This window comes from Neolamprologus multifasciatus, chromosome 8 (genome assembly GCF_963576455.1).
Source record: "Neolamprologus multifasciatus chromosome 8, fNeoMul1.2, whole genome shotgun sequence".
NCBI classification, from domain to species: Eukaryota; Metazoa; Chordata; class Actinopteri; order Cichliformes; family Cichlidae; genus Neolamprologus; species Neolamprologus multifasciatus.
The window spans coordinates 417,020-436,807 of NC_140446.1; the positions used below are offsets into that span (position 1 = coordinate 417,020).

Genomic DNA, 19,788 nt, shown 5'->3' on the forward strand with positions numbered 1-19,788 from the left:
GTAATTTTGGTTTAAGGTTCTACATATTTTACAAAACAAAACATTATAATGAAATAATTATTTTATTATTAATTCTTATACTATAAATAATAACAATAATAGCTATTATATTTCTATTATTAGTCTTTAAAAAGATTGTATTTTATTTTGAAAGATAGGTTTGGATGACTTCCGCACTGAAAGCGTCGCTGCAGATACTTTAAATATTAAAGGCTACGTTCACTCTGCAGGTCTTAATGCTCAATTCCGATTTTTTGATCAAATACGATTTTTTTGTCTGCTCGTTCACACTACAAATAAAATGCGACAGCAAACGCGCTCTAGTGTGAACGCTCAAAGCGCATGCGCAAAAGAAGACGTCACACACAACGCGCTCTGTTTAGACCCAGACCAACAGTATGTTTGACTGATGGCCTTAATATAAAGACTTCAGACTTCACGTTTCCCAATTTTTGCTTTAAGTTATTTTGTTATTGACATAATAATGTAAATAACCTAATAATGATCCTTATTGCTGTTTTAGAGGAGCGCTGCTTCAAAGGATAGTTGCAGATTTCTGTCAGACTCTGCAGATTATACAGAACAAATAAAATGTTCACGTTTCTCCAACGTTGTCTTCCCAACAGTTTCACTAACATCTACACCGGATGGTCAGGAAGCGTTCACGATGTCTTCTCCGCCGTCTGTCTTGTGTCGGTGACGTAAAAGACGGATTTAATGCGACATGACCATCAAACAGCAGTCGCTTTCTGAAACATCAGATATGTATCGGATTCAGGACAACATACGAAAGTGACCCAGATCAGATTTGTGCCGTTCACACTGTCACACCATGATCGGATAGATGGTCGCAGAGGGTCAAAGAAGTCAGATTTGATGCTTTCGCCTGCAGCGTGAACGCAGCCAAAACATTTTGCAGCCAAAACCTGATTAGAAGAAAAAAAGCTAAATCAAACTTCCTGTTCCACTCCGTCTTCCAGCGTGTTCCCACACAGACGAGCAGAGACCAGGTAAATAAGAAGTGCTTTATTTACAGATAAATAACAGGGTGATCAGAGCAAAGACAAACATGTATTTAAATGTTCTTCAGTGGACTCGTGGTGAAGGCCCTCAGTAACAGTCGGCGTGGATACGTTAGAGCAGTTTCCTCCTTCCTGCTCCGTGTCCTCAGACGGGCCTCAGGTCGTCGGGGACGGGGATCCGTTTGAGTTCGTCCACGTAGGTCGAAGGCTCCTTAAAAACCTCTTCAAACAGGAGCTTCATCAGCTCGCTCACATATTCTGGAAGACATGGAGGTCACTGTAAACCACACTGGTGTCAATAAAGTTGGGGAGGAGCAGTTCAGCCTCTCCTCTGTGTGTGAGCTGCACTCACTGGGTTTGGGCTCGCTCTGCTGAGGCTCGGCGGTGACCTCTGAACTCTCTTTGTGTCTCTCTGCGTCCTCGTTGAAATGCATGGCGGCCAGGTACAGCCTGGAAACGAGAGCCGCTGTCACACAGGTGTTTGAAGCTGTGACATCAGAGCTGAAGCAGCAGCGTTTACCTGCAGAGCACGCCGACGAACGGGAAAGCGACGTTCTTCGGCGCGAAGCGGCGCGCAAGCCAGTGGAAGCGCTCCAGCGTGGACGCCTGGTGGTCGTGACTCAGTTTCCCGACATCGGCGAGGATTCGCTTGTTGAGCAGGAGCTTCTTCAGCTTGTGCAGAGCCACCGAATCTGCAGCCACACAGGTGAGCACAGACACACCCACAGGTAAACAGTCAGCCAACAGCAAAGCAGCAAAGAGTTAAGCCACGCCCATCATAATAAATCAAAATATTAAACAGTTTGTTAATTGCCCTTTTAACGCCCCTCCCCCTCAGCCGAGGCTCTTAACAGCGAGTGGGTGGAGCTTGTGTCTAAGCTGACTATATCAGGGGCGTCCTCTCTGTGATGTCAGCACGGATGACTCATCCGAGCGCCGAGTGTGGGCGTCACACCCTGCTGGACACATTTGAAAGGCCAGCAGTCACATGACTTGACCAGAGGTTTATGACATCATTACGTGCAAGAGGTCAAAGGTCACTGTTTACAGCGGGTTAATTTATTCGTCTTCTCTCTGCGTCTCTGGCGCTGAGAGTCACGCTACATCAGAGTCTGACTGCCCGCGTTACTGTGGACACCGCCGCTGTGATGTCACAGGCTGGTTAGCCAGGTGAGCGGCGATAAACTGTCAGCCAATGACTGGACAGTTTAATAACCATACATTTTATCCGTACTTCGACTCTCCACCTGAGGCAGAGGCCCGCCCCGAGCAGGTGAGGTCCACGTGCACAGGTGTGACTGGCTCTGATTGGCCGACGCTCACCTGGCTGGAACCACTTGCTGGGATCCACGGACACGCGGTTCGGATGCGCGCACGTCGGGAACAGCGGGTCGTCGTGAGTGTGGACGTTCTGGATGTGGTTCACGAGGGATTTCCACTTCGCCACCTTCTCGGGCGCGGACGTGGAGGTCGTGGCGCTCCAGTAGACGTGGTTCCTGATGCTGGGCAGCCACCGCCGCACCAGCAGGCACTCTTTACTCTTCGCCAGCTTCTTCAGCTTCCTGGACAAACCTGCGGAGAAAAACACGTTAGCGTGCGTCTGACGGCGTATCGTCACGTGACCACGCTGTACCGACCCTTCTCCAAGTGCTGGATGTTATAGTAATGGCGGACGTTTCGCTTCCTCAGGTATTTCTGCACGCGCGTGTGGCGGTCGGTCACGATGTGGTCCACGCTCAGGCGGTTGACCTGGAGGAGATCGAGGCCTCGCCGCAGAGCCTCCGTCTCCACGTGCGAGCTGCCGCTGACCCCGGCGCTCTGAGAGGATAACCATAAACAGTCACGTGATCGGCTCTCACTTCCTGTTGGCACAGAGCGAGCGTTACCTGAACGAGCTGGATGTCGATGACGCTGCTGCTGCTCAGGTGCATCAGGGTGTAGCTGCCCAGCTTCCCGCAGTGTCCTGTCAGAGGAAATGACATCATCAGGCCAAAGTAACCACAAGGTGACAAAAACAAGACACTAATGATGGCGTTTGCTCACCCAGCAGGTCCGCCCTCATCCGCCCTCCCACCGCCACGCTGCCCTCAGCCCTCAGGCGCTCCATCAGCACCTGCTGGTCCCGCTTCCACTTGTGGTTGATGGCGGGCTCGAGGAACGTGCGGGCGTGCCGCCTGAAGGTGTCGGCCTGGAACACCTGGAGGTTCATGGCTCTGCACACCTGCAGGTGACGCACAGCAGACACGCGCCGTCATGGAGGACGTCGGCACACGCGCACTCGGACAGCGACGTCAGAGTTTTACCGTCACGTGTGCTCGGGTCAAAGGTCGAGGTTACCTTCTCGACGTGACTGAATGAGCCTCCGGTGAAATAAATGGCCGCAGACATCTGCAGGTTTCCTAGCGGCGTGCTTCCCGCCACTGGCTGGCTCTCCCACTTCCTGCTGTAGTCACAGCTGGGGCACAGCTGGCTGAAGGAGACGAAGGTGCCCATCCGCCGCCGCCGCACCTCGCAGCTCAACCCGCACACGGGGCAGGTGAGGAAGAGGTCTCTGAGGCAGCTCTCAAACACGACGTATTTGGGGTCGTTGTAGTGGGAGGGCGTGGCCTCCGCCTCGCTGTGTGGGTGGAGAACAGCAGGTCAGGCGTTTGCTGCACAGACAGACAGAAACCTGAAGGGGGCGCCGGCACCTTACCGACTGTCAGGCGGCTCGCTCGAAGACTCGTCCGGCTCATACGGCTCGCAGATGGGGTCGTATTGGTCGGATGCTTCAGGGAGCTCTGCTTCCTCCTCTGGCTCCTCCCCCTCTTCTTCCTTCATTTCCAGACGCGGTCTCTTCGCTGGTCTGACACCCGGCTGAATCCCCGTCTCTGATTGGGTGGTCACCGTTCCCACGTTACAGTGCAACACCGAGGCCTGTGTGGCTGAAACGCACAAAACACGTTTTACACTCTTTAAACCTGAACAAAGCTTCGTCTTCATCACCACAAACTATTTCAGTCCAAAGCCTGCAGTTCCTCCACCAACCAGCAGGGGCCAGCAGTTAGTATGTGGCCATCTTTTACTTACAGTGTGTGGCACATACCCACCTTTGCTTCTCACGTGCTGCTTCAGCGTGTTGTAGGACAGCTGAGTGGCGGCGCACCTTGTAGATGGGGAGTAGGACGTCTGCGTGCCCACCGACACCATGTAGTGACAGAACTGCGTCGCCACGGAGACCTTGGGTTCAGGGTCGGTCTGACAGGCGGTGTTTCTGAAGCGAGTGAGGGGCAGCAGCGCCGGACTCTGCTGACGGGAGAGAGGCCAAATGATATGTAATGCACTACGGAGGACCCAAGGTGCCAAAATAAGTAAATGACTCCATAATTATTCATTTAATATTCGATTAAAACTGTAGACTTTAATTTTAAAAATATAAAGGACTCAAAGCGGAAAAATCAGAGACACTGGTCCACGTCGGCCACGTTGATGACGGCGCATTAAACAGTTTTGGCTGTCGTCCACATTTATGAACTTTGTGGCTAACGGTTCAGAGGAGGCGCCACGAGGAGCTGAAAATCTTTAAAACAGCTCAGTTAATGTTTCTGTTTCTTATCATTAGAATGTTTCCTTCAAGCAAAAGCAGAATACATTAAAGTAATGTAAACAAAAAAATATTAATATTATCATTATTTTCAGCCGTTTATTTTTACATTAATCGCTTCATCACAGATTTCAAATGCTGACATGATTCCTGCCAGGTAACGGACAGCAGACGAGCCGCTGCACGCTCACCTTCACCTGACAGGTTTAACCTCTGCAAACAAAAGCAGGTGCAGCAGATTCATTTCAAACAAATAGCGAGGACTTCCATCATTCCCCAGCATGTTTAAAACATCAGCAGAGAGCAGGACATCCACCTTTTGCTCTTCCATCATTTTTCCTCTTCTCCGATCCTTTCACTGCTCATACCGAGGCTCACAACGGCTTTACCTGCTCTTCTTTACCACGTCCGTGTTCAGCAGGCTGAGGAGATTTTTGTGCCTGATGATGTCACTCAGACCCAACCGAGGTGTTTCTGAAGCAGCTGACAGACGAATGCTCAGAACGCCTCACCCTGCAGGTGTGTCATAAATGCTGATAGTGCGATATCGATAAACAGCCAAATTATCGATACAGTGAAAGTATCGGTCAGGCTCTAACAGCACTGTACTGATGTCCAGCAATGATTATGCACAATATTATGATACCATCACTGTACTACGTTTTGTTACCTTTCTTGTGAAGCAGTTGGTGACATGTCTGTGAAAAGTGCTATATAAATAAACTTTTACTTACTTACCAACTCTAAATATTAAAATAATTAAAAGGTTTTTGGAAAAATATTGAGTCATTTCTGTTATTTTGGCCGTTTTGGTGGTCCATATACTAACTGCTGATCAGATCAGGTGTTTCAGGAGTATTTTTAAAATTAATTCTGGTTTTTAAAAAGAAAAAAGAAAAGCTAAGCGAGTGCTGATTTACTAACACTTATAAGGTGTCGCTTTTATGAAAGGATGTAATGACACTTATAGGTTTGGTTTACACCAGTTATCAGAGTATTGACAAATATGGCCAATAAAATCATAGCATAATAATATTTATTGGTTTTTAACGACTCTTTAATAATACAACCTTATTTACGGAGTAACGGTCTTATTCTTATTGTTAGTTTTTGGCATGTTTGAACCTCCACAGGCGGTCACGGTTTAGCCGTTTATGCCGTTATTTTCAGGCTTTTTCAGGCTTTTTCTGATAAATTCAGTCTTTATTTTGTTTTAGGGTTTTTTTACACGTTAACTGAGACCGTTAGCCCGGTTAGCCATTTTTGTTGTTTTTTGATCCCGCTGGTGGATTTAAACCGTTTCTACCGTCCGTTTCCCGGTGATCCGGGACTCGGCAGCTACTCACCGCGGAGATCCCCGGGCTAGACTGAAACTCACCGCCGCCGCTTTGGACTCCTCTACGTCCCCGTGAATGAACGGCAGCGCCCCGTCCTTCAACAACAGCCTGGCCGAGAAGCCGGCGTCATACTGGGCTTTGTTGACGAACGAGTCCTCGGAGAAGTGGCGCGAGCAGACGTACACGGTGGCTTTGGGCGGCCGCTGGTCTGAGAACAGGTACTGGATCCACTGCTGCCGGATCCGCTCCTCTTTGGGCAGCGCGAACAGGTTCAGCTTCCCCTCGCAGCCGAAGATGCATTTCTTGGGAGACATCCTGGTCCGAGTCCCGCTCCTGTACGCGGAGCTGGAAAACTTCCCGAGTCCGAGCGCGAGGAGGAGGCGGAGTCCGCTCCCGTGACCATATAAGGAAATCCCCGCCAGTTAAAGTCCACGCGGCCAAGAGGCACCCCCCCCCCCCAAAACGGTCGGAGCAGACGCAGGGAGTACTCAGATTACTCCAGCACGGACTGACCTCGTTAACTGAGATTCAGGCCATATTTCACGTTCCCGCCACCACTTTAACACCGTGAATGTGACAGCAGGTACAGGGTCGAACTCGGATGTTTCTGAAAAAAGTTGAATATCCTCAAAGTTATTTTGAAGTAGTTCCGTTAACAAATGATAACAGGCGAAATCATCTGTTAATGTGATGTTCTTTGGAAAATGTGTTTTTTTCTGTTTTCAAACGTTCACTCACTGCAATAAAACAACATTTTAATGAAAATGTCATTGAACTCGGAGTGAACCATCTCAAATCAATATATAATCTTTTCATAGAGCGTGTCGCACCTCCGGCCACAGGGGGGCGTAAATCACTGCTGGCGCTATAAAATGCCCCCACTGTAAACCGCTAGTGTTAAGTCTCCTGCCTGTTGTTAGTGTGAATGTGATCCCCTGAGAGGAGCTCACGGAGTCTGCTTTCATCGCTACGCTGCTAACCGGCGGGTTTATAACGGGAACACCATTTAACTGTCTCCGCCAGCTCTATCTGACGCTCGCTAGCTGCTAACAGCTAGTGGCAGCTTGTGGCCGACGTCTCTCCCTATCTGCCCCGCGCTGCGGGTGAGCACAGCGTTTTTCCTCTCTGTACCGTCCTGATTAACTTTTATTTTTCTACTGTTATTTTCTGTGAGCGCTAACGCTGACGTTAGCAGAGCCACGGTTCGTTTTTCGCGGGGGTCCGCCCACCGTGGGATTTTATTGGCCACGCACAACCTCATTTACGTGAGCTGACCGCGGATTGGTTGGAAGCTGACAGCTTGCAGTTAAAAGACTGTACACGTGGGCTCAATTGCAAACAAACAGAGCGGACACGCGCACGCGGGTGTAGAATATACCCGATTATATGTAAGTAGAGTAACGATGGTGATGGAAGGAACAATAAAGACACAAGAATAAAATGTTGGTTTGTGTGTTTACGTGTTTCACCCCGCTGTGCCGTTGATAATCACCTAAAACACACGATCTTATTTTCCCATCAGCCTCTCAGGTGAGGGCGCTCTCAGCAGGTGAAGGGGGAGCATTGCAGCGCCACCTGACAGCTCAGCAGGAAGTCGGCGTTTATCTGAAGGTGAGGGCTGCTGGGTAACTGAGTCTGAGGTGGCAGCTGGAGATGATCCTCCTTCGTCTCGTCCTCGCTCTCTGTGCAGCTCCTCATTTCATTCTCTGACACACGTTGTTTTGAGACAGCTTTCTTCTAATTGGCAGCTCCTCTCAAACAGAAGGTTTGAGTGGTAGGTGGGTGGGGCTCTACGGTGAAATAATGTCCTCCTTTCTAAACCCGCTCTCTTCTGATTGGCTGACTTCTGGACTCCAGCACCCAGTTTGACCACATAAAGAATTTTTCTTAGTTTTGAAGTAACATCCTGGTTATTTGGGGGGAAGAGGAACAGCCGGCTGAACACCTGTGAACACCCGAGCGTGCGAACATGTGGCGGGAAATATCTGACTTTATTTAATTCAATAAAAATATCAGCGTCCTCACAGAGATAGAGGTGTGTGTGTGTGTGTGGCTGACTGACCCACAGACAGGAAGTGTAAGCAGGTTAAAGGTGAACTTCAGCTGCTGGCTGGATCTGTGTGTGTGTGTTAGAGTTGGTGTGATTTGTGTGTTTGTGGCAGCGTTGTTGGCGGCTCTGCCGGCCACCATGAGTGACGAGGACCTGCAGAGCTGGGGCTGGACTGACCTGTGTGTATGCTCGGCTTCTTTCTCTGCGCTGTTGTATGTAGGTCAGGTGTCTGATAAGGTTGCAGGGATTTAGTGTGTGTGTGTGTGTGTGTGTGTGTGTGTGTGTGTGTGTCTGTGTGTGTGTGTGTGTGTGTGTGTGTCTTCCTTCAGTATTTCAGGAAGAAGAGGTCTCTGTGTTTCTGCTGAGTTGCTGCAGCATGTCTGCAGGTTAACAAGTGTTTCAGGACTCGAGTTTAATCATTAAGCTGAAGCTGCTTTTAATTCAGAGTTTAATGAAGGAAACGAGTGTCTGCAGCTCGCTGTTCGTCTGCTCAACACGACCACAGACCTCCATCCATCTGCCTCCATATCACAGGAAATGCAGCTCGGAATACTAATAACATTCCTCCGTACATGCTGGGAACGTTTTTAATTTTATTAAACTGCATTTTATGGCTGACTTAGTGAGACTCTGTAAAATTACAACCTGCTGGAGAAACCTGTTGGAATCATATTTGGGAAGTGTGTGTGTGTGGATTCATACATCATCACCGATGTAAACAAACTTCTGTATAATTTTACAGAAGTTTGTTTTTTAATTGTAGACTTTTAATCAGATTTCTTTCCTCTTTATGTTTTAACAGGTTTTTTTTTCATGTTTAAAGGAAAAACGTTTCGGTGTTTTCTCATCGTGTCCTCGTACATTTTAAAAGCTTTCTTTGCATCTAATTCTTTTATCCATGATGTAAATATATATTTCTTACTATATCCTGTTAAAATGGTTTTGCAGCTTTATTTGATCAGGTTATTTAAATTGTAACATTTCCAGACTTTGTTTCCATAAAGGACCACGCCTCTTCCTCTTCCTGCTCATCTTCCACGCCTGTCTCCTCAGCTCCACCTACTCCTCGTCGGACTCTGAGAAGGAGCAGCAGGTCGCCTCCTTCCTTCGGGCGAGGGTCATGTCGAGACGCAGCCTGCGGCTCGATGAAGGCCTGCTGGACCGCAGTCTTCCTCGTGGCAGCGCTTCCTTTAGTGCGGGAGGAGGCGACTGGAGGAGCGGCAGGTCGGTGTGGACGTCTGCTGAAGGTGCGTTCTGTTCAGGTCGGCTCCTCCTTCACCTCCTGCCTCCTCCTGCAGGTCGCTGAGGTCCCGTCGTTCCCAGCAGCACTCGGTCTCCTGCTCCGAGTCGCTCCTCGATGCGCCGCATAAACCGACCATCATCATCCACAACAGCAGCCTCCACAGCGTGGCGTCCGACGCCTCCCTGCTCTCCTCCCTGCAGAACGAGTCCTGCATCCAGGAGCAAACGCGGGTCGATGCGTTCTGGGGTACGACGCCGCCTCATAGATTTATGATGACCTCTGTTTACAGAGCGCTTTACCATGGCAACAGCGCAGGTCATCAGATCCACAGATTCAATATTCTTTGATTACTTTGGTCTGATGTTTTCAGTCGAAGGAAATGATCTGGGTTCAGCTCGTTAGCCTGCTGTGTTGCGTTTGAGCGTCTGTGAACACGAGGCTCGCCTTGTTGGACGCACCTGCTCCGCCCGAGGCAGACTCAGTTTAACGTTGATCTTCCTCCTCAGGTTTGGACCACGACTCGGATTCCAAAGGTGAGCCTGCGCCCCCGCCCGCCTGCACCCCCGCCCGCCTGCGTCTGACTCATAAAGGCTTTGATGAGGGGACAGGATGAGTCAGTTCCATCATGTCCTTGTGTCTGTCTGCAGAAAGCACCGTCGTCGCGGAGCAGAGCAGCGTCGCACTGAACAGCACTCTGATTGGTCTAGACGCCCTCTGCAGCAAACACCCGGGCCAGGCGCTCAGCAGGCTTTTCTGTAAAGACTGCAGCGCTCTGAAATCGGAGCCGCCGCTGGCTGAGGAGGCCGGCTCCTCTTCCTCCAAACACACCACAGACACCTCCTCAACACTGATGGCGCCGCGGCGCTCAGAGTCCGAGGAACCAGAAGCTTCTACCATTTACTACAGAGACCGAAGCCGCAGGAGGAGGACGGGTGAGGCAGACGTGACGTCTTTACTGTGGAAACGACCACATCAGACTTTTTTCTTGTTTGTCTGTAACCAGATTATAATGACAGCAAAAACAAATCATCTGCAGTAAAAATCTTTTCATTCCTGAAACATTTCAAATCTGCAGAATTAAGACGAAGCAACACGTGTTGAGTTTGTTCCTCAGTCATTGTGATCAGTGTTGTTACAGGTTACACCAACAACCTCCGTCAGTGCAGCACAGGTTTACCACAGCACAGGATTTATCAGGACAGTCTGCTGCTACCAGTGTGTCCAGTTTGGCTCTGCTTCTGCACAAACGTAACACTTCAGCGCCTCCATCAGCTCCATCAGCTCCTCTCTGCGGCTGATGCAGGAGGTTGGAGTAGCTGAGGACTCTGATCTGATTGGTGGGTTAGTGATAAACATAAGCGGTGAATGTAAATCAGACTGATGGAGTTGAGGGTTTGTTTATATGCAGACGATTTACCGCCCCCATCAGGTCAGCCTGTGAACTACAGCATTCCCCACCACCATGTGACCCTGGCGTGTGTTTCTGCAGTGTGACGTCACGCACAGTGACGCATATTTGAGGCTTAATTTTGATTATCTGCCCTCAGAGCAATAAGTCGTCACATGTTCTGTGGACGTCAGTTCTCACTATATTTACTCGTTTAGTGACAGAGTGAAGCTGCTGAGCTGATTGGACGGCTGATTCGTTTCTTTGACCTCGCTCTGCTCCACCTTCAGCAGGTGGAGCAGCTGACACTTATCAGCCCGAGCAGAGACTGATTGCTCTGAGGCACCTGGGCAGGTGCTGGGGGGCGGGGCTCGTGCAGGCTTCCACTCACATGAAGCTGTGGAGCGTCACTTCCTGTTCTGGGGCTCTGCTGGCGTGTTTGTGCGGCGAGCTCGCTCACAGGTGTCGGGGTGAAGGCGCTGCTCGTTGACTCGTTGTGGTTCGGCTCTTCCAGATGTGCTGCAGCTGTGGCTCGACTCGTGTTGGCTGCGTGTCAGGAGAGCCGCCGCCTGCTGCGTGTCTGCGCTGACGCACACCTGGCAGGTGTGTCGGGGGTTAAAGGTCAACATACAGTCTGATAATGGACACAGAGGTACTGACTGTTTACAGCAGGTGGTGGAATTTACCTGTGCACCTTTCTTCTTCACACACTGGTGTAAAACATCTGCTTCACCTGAGCGGGGCGCCGTCCAATGAAAGACGCCGTTTGATTGGTCAGCAGGAACCAGACTCCCTCAGCTCCCTGTGAATGAGCCACACCCACCTTTACCTGCAGAGGCAGCGTTGCGTTACCTGAGGTGTTGCTCTCATGAGGAGCTTCAGTACCTTTGACCTTTCTCACCCTTCACTTAACTGCGTTAGCTCCGCCTACATGACCCCGAGGGTTGACTAAGATCACTTTTTAAAAGAGAATCTGCCGACGCAGCCCGAGATCAAAGATGTCTACCAACGGCCTTAACGTTGGGCTCTTCAGGAGGAGGCCTAACGTTGAAGCACAGGCTCCATTAAACATGGAGGAGGAGCTCCACCCTCACGTGTCTCTTCTGTGGTCATTAGACCTCAAAGGGTTTATTTCCCTTTATTTTTAGTCACCTGACGCCTCCTCGCCAAACATCCCTGACTACTCAGAGCGTGCTCTGGACCTGCAGCCGCTGTGCTTCTTTCCAAATAAGCAAATGGGCTGCACCTCTTCACTTTGGCTGTTTCCCTGGCAAAATGCAAATCTGCCCTCCGGCCGCTCGCAGCGAACATTCAGGCCTCGGCTCGGAGGTTGACGGTGGTGATCCGCTGTGCTCGGTGAGTCCTGACTGTTTCCTCTGTTTCAGGTCGACCCGGTGGAGCCACGAGCCTGACGGAGGCCAGCCAGAGGGAGCTGCAGCCCGACGCATCTCTGTGTGAGCAGCACACACACCTCAGAGGGTTTCAGCCTGCTCTTCACACACACACACACACACACACACACAGTATTTCATGTTGGACGTGTGTGTGATGATGTAATCAGAAGCTGAATGAAGGGTGCAGCGTGTGCAGACGACAGTCGTGGATGCTTGCTGTGTGATGATGTTTAGGAGAGAAAAGATTGAACTTTATTTATAAAGCAGCGACTCACAGCAGGCTGCAGATTTTCTTTCCAGCCGACTGTAAATGCATCGTCTCTGTGCAGGTGGAGAAAACTCCGCCGCTGCACCAACGCCGCCTCTGAAGTGGGCGGTGCTCATGTTACCAGAAAGCTTTAACACTAATGTTCGTGTTCGTGGCGCCGGCTCAGAGCGGCTCTGCTGCAGCAGCGTGTTGGGAACAGTCGGTGTGTGACTGAAGGGTCACAGCGATCGCCTGATACGGAGGTCGCCGTGTGCCCGCTCAGGTGTTCTCCGTAAACCTCGAGGCTGCACAGCCAAACTCGGAGCTTCCTGTTTGAAGCAGCGGTCACATGGTTCCTGTGCAGATGTGTCTCCTGTGTTTTCTGTCGGTTAAACGCTCTGCTGACGCCTGCAGGTAACGACGGTGAGGACAGACGGCCTTCGCCGATGGATGCGGTCACGTCTCCTCCGTCCTCGTCCTCGTGGTCCTCCCTGGTTTCCTGTTTGTTGGGGTTCACATGGAGCGCTGCTGTTTTCACAGGTTCAATACTCGCTCCAGCAGCCCGAGCTGCACATCGTTTTTATTCACGTCTGAGTCGTACGTGTTCAGACGCAGTGTGAGGTCGCAGTGTGAGGTCGCAGAGTGAGGTCGCAGTGTGAAGTGTTGACCTGTGACACAAACGGCAGCACTCAGTCTCTGTCTTTGTGTTTCTGAGCGCGCAGCGGAAACACGAGTCATAGAGATGCTTCAAAACACAATTTATCTGTTATACATCCTGTTGACCTCAAAGTCAGACACACACACACACACACACACACACACACACACACAGAGACACACAGTCACAGACACTCACAGACACACTCACACACACACAGACAGACAGACAGACACACTCACAGACACACACACACACACACAAAAAGCTGCGACGGTTTAAATTTGAATCTTATTTAAACGCCCTCCTGAGTAGATTTGACTTTGTGTTGCCGTGACGACCAGTCGGACTCAGCAGCTTGGTGATTGGCTCAAAACTTAGCGATGTTAACAGACTGTATATAAAAGATGGGTGTCACTTGATGATTTTATTAAAATTATTTTGTTTTTTATTTTATCGTCTCGGCGATTTGACGAATTAAAAAAACAAAGTAATTTATAGAGAAATTGTGAGCATTTGTTTTTGTGATGAACTGAACTTCTCTGCATTGAAAACTTCATGAACTCGATGTCAGATGTTTACGTTTCCTCATCAACGACTCATTTCTGTTGCTGTAAAAGTCGAACCGGTAATAACGGCGTGCGAGCGAGCGCTGTGCGGACGTGCTGCTGAGTCACAGGCGCGTCCACGTCTTCTGTTTTTAAGGGCTGAGCTCGCCGGAGCGTTTGGTTTGGTCAGGCCTTAAAAACCAGACTGACTTTGGCCAAAATGGGCGTGGCCCGAGAGCGTCCGCAGCCGCTTCCCGCCATGCTGACCTTCCTCCTCTCCTCCTGCAGCTTCGGTTCTCTTTGACCTCGCTCAGAGAGCGGCTCGGGCCCTCGGGCCTCTGAGCAGGAAAGCCGGTTCTGCTTCGTGGACCGCCGCACGCTCTGCAGGTTAACGCCGCCATGTGTGCGTTTGATTTGTAGCGGCTTTGCTCCCTGACCCGACCCCCGGCTGTTTGTTGCTTAGCTGCTCTGTGTGTGTGTCCCTCCCTTGCCCCTCCCATCCATCTGAATCTGTGTTCTGATTGGCTTTATCGTTCTGTGTCTGCAGGTCGGACGGCAGGCCACGCCTTCAGGTGGCTCCACACACGGTGGCGTCACATGACCACAAACACACCGCTGAGTTGGCAAGTTTGAGCTGATTCATTACGTTTCATCATAATCTGCTTCAGACCTGTTCGATGTTCGACGCTCAAATACGTTTAAGCTTAAATAGGAAGGAAGGCTCCCTAAAACATGGCTGACGTCTCTGCAGGTTTCCTGTCCTCCTGGTGCTTCTTTCTCTGCTGTTTCTCCTGTTCGGTGAGTTCATCGACTTCAATGATCTTAAATCAGTTTTAACAGCAAACCTGACGATTCTCCAGACAGGAAACACAGCAGTCACATGATCACAGCTGACTTTAGGAAGTGATGTAACTGGACTCCTCCCTCCGCAGGGCTGCGCTGGTTTGGTCCAGCTGTTTTACAGTTGCTGCTTCCAGCTGTTAACGTCACAGAGTTGAGGCCAGCGGTCTCCAACGTCCCCGCTCTGTCCTCCAACAGCTTCCTGTCCTCTGAGAGCCAATCAGGAGAGGGCGACGTAGATGAGTCAAAGGAGGCGGGGCTGCTTCACAGCAAACCTCCACCAGCGGAAACAGCAGCAGGAGAGGAGGTACGACCTCTGCACCGTCACCAGAGGCTTTCAGCCGGCAGCAGGTTTACGTTTGTTTGTGCAGTCAAAGGAAAACCAGCGCTGTGCTTCTGTAGAGCGCCGCCACTCTCTCAACCAACCTTCATCTGCTCAGGCGTTACCATAATGTCACTGAAAAGCAGTCGCTTTTTGATTTACAGGAGTTACGTAGGGCTGCCACGATTAGTCGACTATCAAAATCGTCGACGACTGATTTAATAGTCGACGCGTCGTTTGAAGCTTTGTAAGATCACAAAAGACGCAAGAATAAGTAGTAGGATTTAAGAGTGTAATAACGGACTGAAACAGAAGATGGCAGCACTGCATGTACAAGGATGCCAGCTGCCGTTAAACCCCGAAGAAGAAGAAGCTGTGTCCAAATTCAGGAACCGCATCCTCCTGTGGCCGCATTTGTAGGCTGACTACGTTACAGCGACACGACGAAGACGGTCCAAATTCAAAGACTCCGACAAATGCGCCCTTCATTTCCCCAGATTTGAAGGATGGGTCGGGTGTACACTTCGTGCCCCAACCTATCCCAGAATTCATAGCGCGGCCCAGCTCAGTTTCCAACAATGGCGGCAGCTAGTTAGTTTTAATATTACTCTTATTATTCTTTCTGGGTCACAAAATAAACGTTTAACATATTTTCAGGCGAAAATGTAGCTGTGTAAACCTCAAATATCTGCTCAGTTTATCAAGACACCACATATTTTCAAAAGCGCTCCGACGTTTTCGGAGACGTCTGTTAGCCACTAGCTCGATAGCTAGCCGGGGGCTAGGCTAACTAGAGCCGTGAGAACACCGGACTCCCGGCTAATCGTTTTCAAACCCACCGCCGTCTTTCGCTACTCAGGTTAAACATGATATATAAGTCACTTAGATAACTTAACAATGTTATTGTTTGGCTTTTTTAGTGTTTTATTTGTTCCTGAGTAAATCTGTTTGGCTGAGATTAAAGTTATAGTTTTTACACAGCTGAATAAACGTCAAGCAGACAGCTGATTATCAGAAGTGTGAGATGCTCGAGAATTTACTCCGGTGTCCTGTTATATTTTAGATAGCAAGGAGTTTATTAAACTTCACCAAAACAATCTGCAGATTTCATTAAAATTTAATAAACTATCATCTTGTCTTTATTTTTAGTTAGCACATACCTTAAACACTTCAAGCTGTAAGCTAATGATAGTTATATAAGAGCAGATGCTGCTGGTGCAATAAGCTGTAGTTTTACGTCCAATGGATGATGATCTGATTAGTCGACTATCAGAATAATGGTTTGTGGCAGCTCTGGAGTGACGCATGTTTATGGGAACAAAACGCGTGCCTGAGGCTGGCGACGGGTTTGGATAAACTAACATGAATCCTGGAAGTTTCTGAGGTTTCCTCCAGATTACGAATGTGGTTATTACAGGAAGTGGGGGCGGCGGCAGAAGATGCTGAGCGGCTCATTCGTCTGGAGCAGAGTCTGATGGTGCTGTGGGGGCGCGTGGAGGCCGGAGGACGGCGGGCGGAGCAGAGACACAGAGAGCTGCTCCGGCTCTACGCCGGCCTGCAGCAGCTCTCGTCTGCTCAGCGCGACGGCGCGGAGGCGTCGCTGAGCGCTCTGCTGGACCAGCAGCTGTCCGAGCTCAGGAAACAGCTGGACGAGGAGAGGTGGCAGAGGGAGGAGGTGAGGGTCTGCAGCACCGACACTGTGCAGTCAGCTGAGCTGAAGCTAGCACACAGCAGTAGCACCACCTGTCAGTCAAAGAGGCCACGCCCCCAATGAGACAAACTATAACCCTTACTACAATTTAAACAGTTATAAAATGCAGATGTGATGGAGGCCGTTATCCAGAGACCAGAACCGTTTCTGTATCGTGCTGTGAACGTTTAACACGGACTCACTGGGGCCCCGCTGGACGCCGCAGGAACTGCACGTTACTGAAACCTGTTAAGTCGTCTCGTGTTTGCAGGTTCGCCGGCAGGATTTGTTGCAGTCGCAGACGCAGACGTCTCGTCTGGATCAGCTCGAGCTGCAGCTGCAGAAACTGGTGGCCAAAACGAAGGTGAGTCACATGACCTGAGACGAGCCTGGCATCGCGTTTCACCCGTAAAAGCTTCAGAAATAAAACCGCTTCACTAAAACTGCAGGAGGTTCAGTGGAGACGTGAAGCTGCTGGATCTCTCCTCTCACCCTCGCCGACCACGCTTCCTGCTGCTGTCAGGTAACCTTCGTCATCATCGCCTTCTTCAGGCCACTGTAGGTTTATCTGGACCAAAGAGAAGCTGATGCGACTCCTTCGTGTCTTTTTCCTCCTCCAGTGTTGACCGGCAGTCCCATGATGCTTTGCTAGCGGAGGTGGTTCGGTTGGAGGCGGCTCTGGGGGATGTCAGGCGGGACGTCGAGCTTCTGTCCAGATGTCAGGACGGCTGCCAACAGCTCGCCACAATCCAGCAGGCGGTGAGACACTCGTTTTAACGGTCTCCTTCACAATAAAAGCCTCACTGAATGGTGCTTTTAATGTGAAGGACCAGTTTCCTGTTCTGACTGTCTGTAGATTTTGGGGCAGGTCTCTGCTCAGGTGCGAGAGGAAGTTCGGGCGCTGCTCTTCAGCAACCAGCTGACAGCGGGCGGAGACGCCGCCGCCCTCCCAGAGTCGCTCCTCCAGTGGCTCTCTGAGCGCTGTGTGAGCGAGACGGACCTGCAGGCGGCGCTGGCCTCTCTGGAGCTCAGCATCCTACAGAACGTCAGCCTGCAGCTGGAGCAGCGGCGCGGCGAGGAGACGGTCAGAGAGCCTGTCCTGCATGCTGCCGAGGGCGTCGGGGCCACGGTCACCCAGGAGGTGAGGAGGCGCGGTCAGAGGCGGGCCTAAATTTACCACCTGAGGATGAGTTTGATAAACCTGTCTAACCTTCTGAGTAATGACCTTATCCACGCTGTAATAATCGCCACTCACGCCTCCCTCGTATCCTCAGGATGTCCGTGCGGCGGTGACGAACGCTCTGCGGCTGTTTTCTGAGGATCGAACCGGCCTGGCGGACTACGCTCTGGAGTCTGGAGGTCAGAATCCCACAGCGGCCGTCTGTGATGTCACGAACCTGCTGTAATGGTTTACCCAGTGTGGTTTCTGTGCTCCTCCTGCAGGGGGCAGCATCCTGAGCACTCGCTGCTCGGAGACGTACGAGACGAAGGCGGCGCTGCTCAGCCTGTTCGGAGTCCCGCTCTGGTATTTCTCTCAGTCTCCCCGAGCGGTGATCCAGGTAACTCACCTGTACGGAGCGCACAGTCACGTGGTTATGATATGAAGCCTCTCCTGTCTCGACACGTTGTCCTCTCAGCGCTCCTCCAGATGTTTTTGCTCAGACTGATGTGAAATCTCTGCTGCAGCCCGACGTCCACCCGGGGAACTGCTGGGCCTTCAGAGGCGCCACGGGCTTCCTGGTGATCCGGCTCTCCATGAGGGTCCTGCCCTCGGCCTTCACCCTCGAGCACATCCCCAAAGCCCTGGCCCCGAGCGGGACGCTGCACAGCGCCCCCCGAGACTTCGCCGTCTACGTAAGAGAGCGATGGCGTGTGTTCATAAATCCGCTGCTCCGTAGTCTCTGTGTAACCTGAACGCTCTTTCAGGGTCTGGCTAACGAGAGCCGGGAGCGAGGCAAGCTGCTCGGCACCTACACCTACGACCAGGACGGAGACGCTCTCCAGACATTTGCTGTTTCAGTGAGTCGTGGGGCGGGGCTTGTGCTTTTGTCTGTCACAGTCGTTTAGACTCAGTCCAGCTGCAGAAGCCTGTCAGATACCAGCTGCTTCACTTTGTCTTTAAATTTGTTCTTGTTTTTAAAACCGCACGAACGAGACGGCGAGGCGGTCACATGACTCATGGTCACATGACTCATGGTCACATGACTCATGGTCACATGACTCATGGTCCACATGACTCATGGTCCACATGACTCATGGTCCACATGACTCATGGTCCACATGACTCATGGTCCACATGACTCATGGTCACATGACTGCAAAATATGACCTCACAGACCTAAATCTGGAAAAACCAAACGAATGATCACAGGCAGGTTGGGGATGGTTTTGCTGAGATGAGCAGAATAATTAATTGATCCAACTTTAAAAGTTTTTTCTCCTTCGAGGCAGAAAACGAGTTTCTTTTGCCTGAAGTTCTCAAATTTGCGATGTCGCTGCCTTTTCCCGTCTGTTTGTCCCGTCAGGAGGAGAACGGCGACGCCTTTCAGATCATCGAGGTCCAGGTTCTGTCTAACTGGGGCCACGAGGAGTACACCTGCATGTACCGCTTCAGGGTACACGGGACGCCCAGCGACGTCTGAGCGCGCTCAGACAGTCGAACTATTAGACTCGCGAGCGGGGTGGAGGCGGCGCAGAGGACGTTGTCATCGTGGCCCTCGCCGCTCGCCACAGACATTTCCATCTGGAAGTGATCAGAGTGTTTCCTGTGGAAAAACAACAGTGTGTCATTTTTCTGTCAATAGTTAATATTTCTCTGTTGGCGTTCCTGTTTTATGTCTTTTATTGGTCCGAGCGCCTGTACTGAGCTCAGGCGTTCTCACAGGGCGACCCCGTGGACGAGCTGCCGTGTTGATGCAGCACATTCACGGTCCTGAAAACGGCGCCGATCCATGGCGACGCGTTTACCGTCTCCTGGAAAAGCAGCGAGCCGATCCGTGCGACGCAGGCGACTTTCCCGCTCGAGCAGAATCGTTTAACAGTTTGAGCTTTGTTTGCACAGACGGACTGAAATGTTTGAACCTGTGAAATCCAGCTGCTGTTCTCATTGTGTCTTCAGGTTTGTTTTTAATCTGTGGTTTCATACTGGACGCTTCTAATAAAGATTTTCTTAACATACAGTTTGTATCAGATGTGTTTGTTTGAGAAGCTCATCACAGCTGCCGTCAGCAGTTCCTCTCAGCTCTGCAGTGAAGCGCTGGTTTCATGTCTGAGCTGAACCCGGATCTCAGATGGAGGAATACTAACAAACGGTAAAGCTAACCTGGAGACCAACTGAACTGTGGAGAAAACCAACTCTAAAAACCAGATTCCAGCTCAGCAGGTGGATGATTCGCTAACAGACTCAATAGTGATGGTTTATCCTGACTCTGCTTCAGTAGGTTTAAAGCACAGCGGCTGCAACTTGT

At 50.7% G+C, this 19,788-nt stretch overlaps 2 protein-coding genes across 8 annotated transcripts; one reads left to right on the forward strand and one right to left on the reverse strand.

The window, feature by feature from the left end:
• Nucleotides 1-1,011: 1,011 nt before the first annotated feature.
• Nucleotides 1,012-6,374, reverse strand: LOC146512025 (uncharacterized). Of its 3 annotated transcripts, none has more exons than XM_085171119.1 (11): nt 5,984-6,360; nt 4,112-4,310; nt 3,718-3,946; nt 3,360-3,639; nt 3,066-3,243; nt 2,909-2,985; nt 2,660-2,840; nt 2,346-2,594; nt 1,543-1,714; nt 1,375-1,472; nt 1,012-1,280 (listed from the first exon to the last, which is right to left on the reverse strand). In XM_085171119.1, the coding sequence occupies exons 1-11, from the start codon at nt 6,254-6,256 to the stop codon at nt 1,168-1,170; spliced, it is 2,049 nt and encodes a 682-aa protein (XP_085027245.1). In that variant the 5' UTR covers nt 6,257-6,360; the 3' UTR covers nt 1,012-1,167. The 3 variants fall into 3 exon arrangements, with proteins under 3 accessions (XP_085027245.1, XP_085027246.1, XP_085027247.1); XM_085171120.1 differs by having other exon boundaries at nt 4,112-4,307; nt 5,984-6,355; XM_085171121.1 differs by lacking the exons at nt 1,012-1,280; nt 1,375-1,472 and having other exon boundaries at nt 1,539-1,714; nt 5,984-6,374.
• Nucleotides 6,375-7,610: 1,236 nt separating this feature from the next.
• Nucleotides 7,611-19,500, forward strand: LOC146512026 (uncharacterized). 5 transcript variants are annotated; one of them, XM_085171115.1, is made up of 22 exons: nt 7,611-8,171; nt 9,046-9,216; nt 9,291-9,481; nt 9,742-9,768; nt 9,883-10,167; nt 11,137-11,274; nt 12,008-12,076; nt 12,678-12,803; nt 13,758-13,856; nt 14,017-14,092; nt 14,221-14,267; nt 14,402-14,616; nt 16,049-16,306; nt 16,593-16,685; nt 16,771-16,844; nt 16,942-17,080; nt 17,178-17,462; nt 17,596-17,680; nt 17,765-17,880; nt 18,008-18,175; nt 18,248-18,340; nt 18,847-19,500. In XM_085171115.1, exons 1-22 carry the CDS (start codon nt 8,131-8,133, stop codon nt 18,961-18,963), a joined length of 2,913 nt encoding a protein of 970 aa, XP_085027241.1. In that variant the 5' UTR covers nt 7,611-8,130; the 3' UTR covers nt 18,964-19,500. The 5 variants fall into 5 exon arrangements, with proteins under 5 accessions (XP_085027241.1, XP_085027236.1, XP_085027237.1 ...); XM_085171110.1 differs by lacking the exon at nt 11,137-11,274 and having other exon boundaries at nt 7,614-8,171; XM_085171111.1 differs by lacking the exon at nt 11,137-11,274 and having other exon boundaries at nt 7,615-8,171; nt 17,190-17,462.
• Nucleotides 19,501-19,788: the final 288 nt, after the last annotated feature.

Bases quoted from the DNA above. Each gene is read 5' to 3' on its own strand.
- LOC146512026 (XM_085171115.1), top strand. From the start codon at position 8,131: ATGAGTGACGAGGACCTGCAGAGCTGGGGCTGGACTGACCT. The intron at 11,275-12,007 runs GTACTGACTGTT...CCTCTGTTTCAG, and splicing joins GTCTGATAATGGACACAGAG to GTCGACCCGGTGGAGCCACG. The intron at 17,081-17,177 runs GTGAGACACTCG...GACTGTCTGTAG, and splicing joins TCGCCACAATCCAGCAGGCG to ATTTTGGGGCAGGTCTCTGC.
- LOC146512025 (XM_085171119.1), bottom strand. From the start codon at position 6,256: ATGTCTCCCAAGAAATGCATCTTCGGCTGCGAGGGGAAGCTGAACCTG. The intron at 3,947-4,111 runs GTGGGTATGTGC...TGTGCGTTTCAG, and splicing joins GCAGCACGTGAGAAGCAAAG to CCACACAGGCCTCGGTGTTG. The intron at 3,640-3,717 runs GTAAGGTGCCGG...CCACCCACACAG, and splicing joins AGCGAGCCGCCTGACAGTCG to CGAGGCGGAGGCCACGCCCT.